The sequence below is a fragment of the Leptopilina heterotoma genome, unplaced genomic scaffold (genome assembly GCF_015476425.1).
Source record: "Leptopilina heterotoma isolate Lh14 unplaced genomic scaffold, ASM1547642v1 Lhet_24, whole genome shotgun sequence".
Classification (NCBI taxonomy): Eukaryota; Metazoa; Arthropoda; class Insecta; order Hymenoptera; family Figitidae; genus Leptopilina; species Leptopilina heterotoma.
In genome coordinates this window covers 1,263,444-1,275,475 of record NW_025110956.1, presented here as the reverse complement: position 1 = coordinate 1,275,475, position 12,032 = coordinate 1,263,444, and the positions used below count along the sequence as shown (strand labels likewise).

At 31.5% G+C, this 12,032-nt stretch overlaps 1 protein-coding gene across 1 annotated transcript in view; it reads right to left on the bottom strand.

Annotated features, from left to right (window-relative positions):
• LOC122502986 (chymotrypsin-1-like) overlaps positions 1-10,892 on the bottom strand; it is a 39,185-nt gene extending 28,293 nt beyond the window's left edge. Inside the window, exon 1 of the mRNA XM_043613361.1 lies at positions 10,835-10,892. Coding sequence (XP_043469296.1) covers positions 10,835-10,892 — 58 coding nt within the window. The remainder of the gene's footprint in view (positions 1-10,834) is intronic.
• Positions 10,893-12,032: the final 1,140 nt, after the last annotated feature.

Below are 12,032 nucleotides of genomic sequence, written 5' to 3'. Positions count from 1 at the left end.
GCGCATGTAGGACAAAAACAATGTTTTTATCATTTCAGTTAATATATTAGAAATTTTTTATTTTATTTAATTATAAAAATTATCATTTAAAATTTAATAAATTTTTTAAAAAATATTCAGTTAAATATTATATTAACAGTAATCTAATAACTAACTTTTTATTTACTAAGTATTTATATACATATGTAATAAGAGAAATCTTAAACAAAACGTTAAAGTAGAACACAATAAACTAACTCTTTATAAGTATCACCCAATAATTTTCTATGAGTATAAGGCAACTTATTAAGTGGCATTGTAGTGTTTCTCGTTGATCATAAAAGTTAAGCGACATTGCTTGCAGTTAATATTAGGATGGGTGACCGTTTGGGAATTTAGCTTAAAAAAGTTGAAAAATTGATATGTTTATAAGTTTCAGACTGATAATGAGAAGAGAAGAGAGTGTTAAATTGTTGATAGTAAATAAATATTTTTTTATATAATATTGATCCTGATTCTTTATTTACATTCACTTCTTAATGTCTGAGTATTCACTTATCTGATAATTGAATATTCACTTATTCATAAGTGAATGTAATTCACTTATTCATAAGTGAATGTAATTCACTTATTTATAAGTGAATATAATTCACTTATTTCATGTGTGAATATTCACTTATTCTACGTGGAAGAGTTTTGAAACATGGAATAAGTGAATATTCACTTAAAATAAGTGAAATTTCACTTATTCAGATTTAGAGAGTTCCGATATCCTACGATATAATGTGGATTTTTTGGGATATCCTACATTTATTCAGGACATACTGAAAATATCCTCAAGATATCCTTTTGTTGTGAGGGAGTTAATCTATAATTGTTATAAAAACGATAAAAATAAGTGTTTATAGAACAATTTACTCCTTGATTCGCCCTCTTAAAAGTTCTGTTTTAAAATGTTAGAAGTTCTAAATATTTTTATTAGAAAAAAAGTTCTCAAATTGTTTTCTTTACACGATTTTTTATTAATAGTAATAAACTTTAAAATTGTTAACTTCTTTTACCTTTAATATTTAAAAAAAACCGTTGCAAAGTTAAAGCTGAAATTTTTAAGTTTCCTTTAATAACTCTTTGCTTCCTTCTGAAAATTTCCATTTTAATAATATAGAACATTGCACTATTCCTTTCAATTTATATATTTCATTACTTAAGCAATCAATTCATATTAATGCAAACAATAAGATTTTTATTAAAATGTCAAGAAATTTATCAATCCTCCAAGTCATATAATATTATCTTTTACCGAGTGATACATTTTACTACTTAATAAGATTTTTGTTTCACTTTTATGTAAATAATAAGATTTTATACTATATTAACAAAATTATGAATAAAAAAAAAATTTAGTAAAGAAACAAATTTCTTATCTTCATTTATAATTAAATTTCTTTATTTAATAATAACAATTAATAATAATAATAAGAAAATAATAATAATAATAATAATAATAATAATAATAATAATAATAATAATAATAATAATAATAATAATAATAATAATAATAAAATATAAATAAAGAATAAGATTTTATTGTATAGCAACGTATTTGTGAATAAAGAGAAAAACATTTATTCAAAAATCAAATTTTTTGGTTTAATTGTGATTTTTGATTAATTCTCTGAATGTCAATGCAATTGATACTACAAGCATTTAACGATTTGTTTTAGTTCAAAGAGTATCAAGATGTTCGCTCCATGACCATTTTTTTCCTGTTTATGATAAACAAATTTCTTCATTTAAAAAAAGACAAAAATGTCCATGATATGAATATATAATTTTCAAATTGTTTTACGAATCTTTAATGAAATCCAAACTTTATATACCTATGCTAATCGCTTAATTTTTTATTGTAGAATAATTCTTTCAAAGTGTTAAGATAAATTTAAAATAATAAAAAATTTTAATTTTATAAATATTCATAAAATGTATGTATACTTTATATTGATCTAATCGATTTGTTTTCATGATAGGAATACAATTTTGACTGGAATTAATTAAAATTACTATAAGAAAGACTTTTTTACAAAAATTAAAAATTTTATGACAATCCGTAAAAACGTTCAAGAGAAAATTTGTCCATAAAGAACACATACATCCGGACAATTGTCCCTGATGTCGAAATATATATACCACACTTGAAAATTTAATTATAAAAATTATTTTTAAAAATTGGCAAATCGACATAACTATAAATTTGTTGAAAGTGTATCCACACAATTAATAGGTATCTCATAATATCCCTATAGGAGAGGGTTATAGTATAAAAATGGTTTATAATAATAACGGGACTAAAAATGAAATAAGTGACCTAGTAGCGAAAGCGGGTTAAAATGATTGTGTAATTTAACGATAAATTAATAATATTAATGATTTTACCAACATTGAACCAAAAGTTCCCTTAATTTTAGGACGTATACAGTTAAAAAGTAGGTTATTCGATGCGTTTTTAAAGTGTCTTTTCAATAGATATATAAAATACTTAAAAATAAATGTCAACTTAATACCTACAATGAAATCACTAAAATTAACAAATTTCAAACTTTTAATTTTTTCAAATATTAATAAATTTGTCTGATATAATATTTAAAAAGCGAATAAACCATAACTTATTTTTCGGTAAAACAATGCTTTCTTAAGGAAGGATCACATAAATTAAAGAAACAAATATCAACAAAAGTGAGGTATAATTGGCTGAACATTTGAACAGTTAATTATTTGTAAAAAGAAGCTGACGTAAAAGTGCATGAAATATTATATATTTTTTTATCTTAAGGGTGAGAAATTGTTAGCTTGCAGCAATATAAGTAAGTTTTATAAGCCAAATTTCTACAAAGTCAAATTAGTCAAAAGAAATACGTATTGAAAACTTCCTCAAAAACATACATATTTAAATTTTTATTCAATTCGTTAAACATTGAAATTAATCAAGAAATTAAAATCTAAAATTTTCACAAATACAATACTTCCCCCAGGAGGAAGTAATACATATATTTACCAAGGAATATTGATATGCAATCAGTAGTTGAAGTGGCAAATACAAAACCCACACAAATAAATTCAATCGTAAGAATAATTATCACTGCTTATCTGCAATAAAGTAGGATAAACTGCAGCTGAGACTCTTGACAGGTACCAATTACCATTATAAATGAGATGCATTCAATTTAATTTTCATAAATAAGAGCGCTATTCAAATAAGAAAGAGACAAAATAAATAATCAGTAAAATATACTGATTAGGTCTATGAATTGTACTAAGCAATCTGTAATTAGGTAAAAAAAGTATAAGTGGATTTAGAGGAGAGAGAAACACAAGAAGATTGTGAAATAAAAAGAATTGAAAAGAAAATGATTAAAAAATTCTGGAAACGAAAATAATAAATTAAAAATAAGGAATAGATGATAGTTTTGAGCGAGGGGAGGCGGTGTGAAAAAGTGTGAGATAATGGAAGGTAGAAGGGGTGATGATACACCGCAAAAGAAGCAGAAGATGGAAATAGCGGCGGGGAAGTGATCTAAGCGATGCGACAGCGGGGAGTAAGCTGAATATATTGCTGCCTGAGAGCGCGCTGTTTTCAACCAATTATTTCTACTTGTGGTTGCATGACGGGCATGGGACTGTATATATAGATAAAGGGGTGGAGTGGTGGGTCGGGGGCGGTGGACGAGCTGCGTATACGAGAGAGTTAATGCCATAAATACATCAGCGTTATGAATGCCAGCAATTATATGAGCCCCGACGAGCTGGAGCGCCTCGTCGGTATATATGATATGATCCTTCGGCCAGGATGCCTCACCTTATGGCAACTGGTCCGGTTCTCACGTTAGATCGGTTATCCGACTCTGCCAATCGAATTATTTCCATCTGTCGCCTTGATGTGCTCGTGTTCTCCTTCGAAAACCTCCTTCCAGGAAAAATAAGACGCTTATCCTTAACACGCTCTCTGGCACGGAATCACCTATCTTGAAGAGTTCGATGAAAGCTTTCTGTTGCTTTGCGAAAATAATGAGGCGTATCCCATTGAAAGCCATGGTAGCTGCATTTACAAAAATTTACTGTCCGAGTCTGTAGTAATTTCTTAATGATAACCTTTAAATAAACTCCACTAATACAGAGTTGATAAGATTTTTATTTCTGTTTTCGTATAACACTATTTTATATTACTTTTTACAAAAAGGAAGAAAAATAAAATTCTTTTCATTATCGGTATCGTTAGACATTATAGTAATTTTGTAGTACCATGTAAAAGTAATTAAAAATTAAATCAACATATACATAATTATTACGTATATAAAATAAATATATAATTAAATGCATGTAATACAAATATTTAAAAAATCTTAACCTACGTTAAAAAACAAACACTTTAACCAAACGCTAAACGTATGTTTTATACCGATCACATTAATTGTAAAACAAACTGGATACATTGATTTCGTAATTTTCCACGAATTAGTTTTTAAGTTCATAGTCAACATTAATGTTAATTTAATTTTTTTTGTATACCTTATATTAAAGTAATTATTATACTATAAAACACTCTGACATTCACTTCACTTTTAACTAAAACCGTTTTTATTAAAATCATTCTTGATGTAATTTTAGACTTGAGATTATGATTTAAAGTCTTAAAATTGATTTAATCTAGTTCTAAACTTTAAAATATTCCAATTTTTAATAATTTTGGTATTAATATGTAAATAGTTTTAGACACGTTTTTTCTATGTAATTTTGTTTGTTTCTTATTTAAATTGTTTATAAATAAAAACAGTTTTAATATATTGTATCTTTAAAACTGTTGAAGATTCATTTAAAGTGCAGAACGGAAAGATTGAAAATTTCATCAACTTTTATTAATTTTCTTTTGTTTCATCAAAGAGTGTTTCTTAAAACTCTTTACTTCATTAAACACTCTTCAGTAGATCATCCAGTGGTACTTGTGAAATTGAATCGTTACTATTCGCCGCCTTAAATTAGTCATGAACACCCACGCAAACCTACGCGAGTGTCAACATATTTATATTATACGAGTAAAGTTTCCAGAGGAAAGCATGAATGTTCCATAAAACTCATTCGTCCGAAATTCTAATACTTCAAAATGTTTTATGTCAGATTTCTATATATATATTAACAACCAAGTTCAACAAATAAGATTTTGATAGAACTAAATTATTATTAATCTTAATTTTCTTTTATTCAACAAGATTCTTTAAAAATAATCAACTGGCAATTATTAGGTCTTTGATTTCGATCCTCAGTTAGTCCCCCATTTTTTTATACTTTGAATTTTTCAATTCATATTAATTAACGACATCAGGGTTTAGATACCGTATACCTTGAATTTAAAACTAGGTCGGTATAGTAGGTTTCAGCTTCACATTTAATAAAAATGCTGATGATTGACAATTGTTTGTAAATAAATTCAAAAACAATAAAAAATATTTTTTTTATTTTAAATTTTGCAAGAATTTATATATTAATAAAGTCAACGCTTCTTCGATAACCATTTCTTCCAATGGCATTTAAAAAGAAAAAGTTGTATATATATGAACTATAGAGCTGGAAAATATATGTAAGAGGCGGTATCAGTTGCCTTTAAACTGCACACAGAAAAATGTATTTGGGTCAAATAAAAATTATTTGATTCTATTTAATGGTTTACTGTTCTATTATCCATTACTACAGTACCGGCCAAAATTGTCAGTCCACCTATTTTTGAAGGAATGAAAAAAATTTTTTAACATAAAATGTATGAAAACTCAAATTTTTTTTGGTTTATATTTTGAAAGACGATAAAATTTTGAAAAGAATAAGACCTCACAGAAGTCATTTGGCAAATATTTTTTCAAGATATTCTTAAAAAATCGTCATTTTCAATGTTTTACAAAAATTTGAATAACTTCTAAAATAATGAACGCTTTTTAATAATCTTAGGCTTATTTTAAAGGTCATTTTCTACAGAATAAGAATTACTTATAGGCATTAACCTGTAATTATTTTCTTGGAATAAGCATGACGTCAAAGTTGGACAAAAAAATTGGAAAAATTTGAAATAAATTTTTTGTACTAAAAACTATTCTAGAACATATATAAAACATGATATGGTGTAGATTCTTCAAGAAAATTTAATAAAACAATATGTTTGAATTTCAAAAATTATTTTTCTTTTAATAATATTGTTTCAAATTTTTTGAATTTTTTTGTCCAACTTTGACGGCATGCTTATTCCAAGTAAAAAATTACAGGTTAATGCCTATAAGTAATTCTTATTCCGTAGAAAATGACCTTTAAAATAAGCCTAAGATTATTAAAAAGCGTTCATTATTTTAGAAGTTATTCAAATTTTTGTGAAACATTGAAAATGACGATTTTTAAGAATATCTTCTACAAATTTTGGCCAAATGACTTCTGTAAGGTCTTATTCTCTTCAAAATTTAATCGTCTTTTAAAATATAAACCAAAAAAAATTTAGTTTTCATGAATTTTATGTTAACAAATTTTTTTCATTCCTTTAAAAATGGGTGGACTGACAATTTCGGACGGTACTGTAGATCTAAAGATTTTATTTTATTAAAGAAACAATTAATTTTATATAAATAAATATATTTAACTTTGTACATGAAAAGTTGCAAGTTGATACAATAAGTTTATCAAAAGTTATCATCACGACATTATTGTGTCTACAGACAGACACGAAGACAGACATACAGGCAGACACTTTTTGTAGATAATGTTATTTAGACTCAAGGTACCCTAAAACGTCAAGATTTCATTAAATTAACCAAAGTTAGTTTTCGACCAAAACTAATACTTTCTCATGTGATGAGAATGTAAAAATAGCTATAACTATTTTGAAAAAACTCATTTTTTCCTTTGTTGTCCTCTTCAAGAGGTCTCGTTAGTTCGTCTCAGGACATGTCAAATTGTAGGGTAGGTTTCTTTGTTTTTATAGATTTCCCTATAATTTGTTGTAAATCCATAAATGTGTCTAATAATGGTGAACGTGAAAAGGATGATTTGTTGCTTTTCTTCTTATTTGTTTCAGTGTTTTCTTTTAGACTATTAAATTTTGGAATGAGTGGATTAGTTGTCCCAGAGAGGTTGCGTATTAGGAATTTTCTATTGGCTAATGATCTTAGGTAAAGAAGAGGAATATTAGCATCCGACATTCGTATACCAATCGGGGTGGATCTCATGCAGCCTAGGATCACTCTTAATGCTTCGTTCTGAATTTGATCAAGAGTTTTGAGATTTGAGGCTAATGCGTTGGAAATGCATTGTGATTCCCACTCATGATGTGATCTAGTCAATCCTTTAAAGATCGTGATCATTAGATTCGGGTTAGCCCCCCACAAAATTCTGGACATCTCATTTTGGACTCCAACCTGGGTGTTCTCGATCTCAAGGAAACAGTTTGAGAAATCAAGTTTTGATTTTGAGAAAATAGTGAGTTGTGATTTAGTTGGAGAGACTGACAGGCCTATATCTTTCAACCATGGGATAAGATCGTTAATTGATTTTTCTAGAAGATTAATTGCTTTTTGAGGATTTTTCGTGTTTACGTTGTGGGCAACCGGGTAAGATTTAATTTAGAGAATAAATAAATAATTAAAGAGGGGTTCGACTTAACCGATGGCACACAAGAGAAAAGGTGCGAGCAAAGTTTCCACAGGTGAGAACCCACAAGATGACAAGCCTTCTCTATGTGAGCCAATGAGAGAATCAAGATGGATTTACCGAAGTTGATTTCTCGCCAGGAACAAGCAGCGCAAGATGAATTTCCTTGCAAAGGTGGAAATTGACACAGGAAGGTTCACTTATAAAATCCCACAGATAATTTAATATAATAATTTTAATTAATATTCAAGTAATGTTTACAAAACAATATTCGCAATATATGCGCGGAGTACGTTTCTGGTGAGATGCTAATCTCTCTCTGGCGCTAATTTCGCCCGGCGAGCGACATGTGCTTTTGTCGTCTGCTAGGCGCGAATTATGCGCCATCTGCAACTTTTCACTTGAAAAGTCGCGCTAATAATAATAATACAAAAAGTAAAATATAATTAATTAGAAAAAACCACTGGAATGACATTTAATAAAATAAAAGTAAATTTTGTGAGAGCAATCGTTACAACGTATAATAATAAGTAATCTGCAAAGATTAGTACATTGCGTAACAAGTGTGAACTAGCGGCCTGTTTGGAACGAGCGCTAAGTTTTCGTAACGAGTCGTAGGTGAGGGCGCCGAAGGCGCCCTCACCGGAAACGAGTTGCGAAAAAGAAGCGCGAGTTCCAAAATGCCGCCACACGTGTTGCGCACGATACTTTTCATAACAAAATCATAAAAAGGTGTTGACACTGAAAAACATATACCTATAACTGAAAAGAATGTTGAGAAACGCATACATAAGATTCGGAACACAGAACCACTGTCAAGCGTACTTACTAGCTGATCGCGCGGGGCGGTTCGGGGGGTCTCCCCCCGACGGGATCCAGGGACGGAGCCCCGGTCAGGGGGTTCGGGGGGCGAAGCCCCCCGACTACAAAAAAACCAACTCAAGAGAATAATAATAATATTCGACATTTCAAAGAATCGCATTTTATAATACCCCAAGCCACCGGACGCGTCGGGGGGCGAAGCCCCCCGAAACCTAGTCGTGTACTTCGACGTATTAATAAAAATAATATCATTAAAGAATAAAAACAGAATTTTTCACACGAGTGATCACGAAAAGGAGGTTAGAAACTCTCAGTATTTGACAGATACTGTGTTGCTGCTGTAAGACACGGTAAATGTAGTTAACTGAACGAAAACATAATTACGCCTCTTCTGGACGGAATTGCAACTACTCGAGCGTTACAAAAATACTCGAACAAGCACAAACAAAGCTCTTTTTTGAACTGAACTGTCATTCGCAGTATTTTCATAACTACGTACTAAAAAGAATAACTTTACATTGGCCTACGGAGAGACAAATAACTCCATTTTTATGATTGCGTTATGAAAAAGCCATTTTATAGTTTCGGTAATTATATAGTTGATTTTGCTAGTTGCTAAGTTGAATAGAAGGGGAGAGAGGACACCTCCCTGCAGAACGCCTATATTAGAGTCATTACTATTGTTATAATCAGTTGAGAAACAGAGATGTTTCACTGTTATCAAGAAATCTAGAAAGTTAATTATCTTGTTGGGAGTGTGAATTTCAACCAGTCTATCATAAATAACCCTAGGAAGAATATTATTAAATGCACCTTTAAGATCTTCTGCAATTGCTATGGTGTGTTCCTCTTTCGTAAATCTACTGGAAATGTCAGTAATTAAGGCCGAGACGCAGTCCGCAGTAGACCTGCCTCTTCTAAATCCGTATTGGTTGAGAAAGATCGCGTTTTTAGTTTCGATATAGTGTTCCAATTTTTTGTGAACCATTCTTTCGAAGAGTTTGCAGAGCATTGAAGAGAGAGAAATCGGTCTATAACCCTTTCAATTGGGTTTTGGTAGAAAGACTACTCGAATATTTCTCCACTCGTCCGGGAAAGTTGAGTTAAGGTAGAACTCGTTGAATAACAACAATAGTAATCTTTTCGCTCTTCTAGGGAGTTTTCTGATAGTAAGATTAATAATAGAGTCTAAACCGTGGGAGGAGTCAGGCTTCCCATAATTCAAGGCTTGATAAAATTCATTTTCGGTAAAAGGAGGAGATTAGAGTTTAAATCAGAAGTTTTGGGAAGATGAGTAGGAAGGACATCCTCTCTTACTAGTTCATTTTGAAGACTTTTAAATATGGTAGAGTCCGGGTCATTGAAGATGCCTGTTCGAAGAGGTTGGGTGGAAGATGCGAAGGCCTTAACTTTTGTCCAAGTCTGTGTCATCCCAGAGGACTTATTCATGTTATTGCAAAAGTCGATGAAGGAGGACTTCTTTTTATTACGTAAGAACCACTTCACCTCATTACACTGTGTGCCAAAATAAAAAAAGTTGCCTGCACTTTTATAGAGACCTAGTACAAGTTAAAGGTCTAGTAAAACTATGAACATTGATTCATTTGTAAGATAATGAAAAGGCCTATTTTACGGTTTGTTTAGATGTTATTTATTATTTTAAAATCCCAACTAGTTTCGAACCATATATGGTTCCTCATCAGGGGTGTTCAATTTTTTGAGTCTCGACAAAAAGTGGATTCACTAATTTACTATTATTTCCGAATGTAGTTAATCGATTTCAATTTTTTTAAGGAAATTAAAGGTAATTTAGATATCTCATAAATGCGTATTTTTAATATTTTTTAATTGGATTAACGGTTTGGGAGCTATTTATGAATTTGTTTGGAATTTCTCATTACACAGGCACACAAACAGAAAAAAATTTCGTGATCCAGAGAACAGACCCTTATACTCCTACGTTTTTTAAGGGCGCTGAAACTGAATATGACCATGAAAATTTTTTTAAATTGTCCATTTTCCCGCTACCACCCCCTTTATACTCCCACACGGGCGTGAGGGGCTTCTAAGGGGGTAATAATCTAATCCAACAACCGAGATCGAGCTGGATTTTCATAAAGAGGGGAAAGTAAGCACCTAGATTAGAAAACCCATTGAACCAGACTCCAGCTCGCTCGTTTATAGCAACCCCTGTACAATCTTGTTCTTCTCCAGAAGTCCAGTATCTCTTCTATCGATACGTTACTCACCTGCTTAGAGTAAATAATTGATTGACCCCAACTGATCCTAGCTAACGCTGGGAATTCAGATATTATCTGAGTCGAAGTTCCGTTACTTGTCTCACACAATCTCTCTATACCTCCCTTAACCCAGCACGGCATTATTGCCACTGCTGGTTCAGGATCTATAAATGCCATCTCGGAACAGATTTCGCAAAGACGTCTGCTCTTTCATTACCATTAATCCCCGAGTGGCCCGGTACCCAGATCAGCGAATGTTTATTAGCTGAACCCAACTCATCTAGTACTCTATGGCACCAAACGAGTTTTGATTCTATTGTGGGATTTTTCAGAGCCTCTTGCCCTATGTTCCTTTTTTAATGCACATTTGGGCACAAGTTAAAATTGCACAGACCTCAGCCTGTCAAACCGTAGCATATTGTCCCAGTGACTCAGACACATTAATGCAGTCAGTTTTTCGAAAGATTCCGAAGCCTGCACCGCAGTCCATCTTGGAGCCGTCTGTATACCAGACTTTGTCCCCAAATGGAAAACCCTTTTTCCAGTCCATTCTGGAAGGTATGAAGGTCTTAAAGCGGGGTTTAAATTTCATCATTTTGATCATTCTATCTTGCACCATACTTATTTCTGGTATTGATAGAATTGAACGTGGAAGCTTTGTGTGTTTACTGACAAACTTCCACCTTCCCTACACGGTTAGCCTGCTCATAGTAACAGTAGCCTTTTTCACTGCTGCAATATGCAGAGGTACTTCGGCTAGTATACATCCCAAAGCCGCTGTTGGCATGTTCCTCATAGCTCCCGTAATACCTCTAAGAACCATTGCTTGGAGTTGGCCCAGTTTTACTCTAATCATTCCAGTTAAGTCCTAGTCCACCAAACAACCACCACATGAAGAAACCTGGGTTTTAAAATCATCTGATAGAGTCAGTTGACCATATTGGGCCTCAGTCCTCACAATGACCCTATCGCCCTTCTACACGCCCAAAAAGCAGTACAGAACCTTCTATACTAATATTCGAAATGCTCCTTCCATATCAGCTTTTTGTCCAGGATTACTCCCAGATATTTATCCGATTCTGAAAAAAAGATTTCTCTTCCATAAAATATCGGTTTCTTTAAATTTGGTACCTTATATTCCCTTGTGAAAACTACTATATTCGTTTTCTCTGAGTTTATAGAAAGTCCAGTCTTAAATGCACGCTCCGAAAGCTCTAACAGGGTGGCCACTAAAATTTAGAAAAAAAATTCCAGGCTATTTCCCGGTTTTCCAGGCTAATATATTTTTTTTCCCGGTTAGCTATCAACTACTTTTAA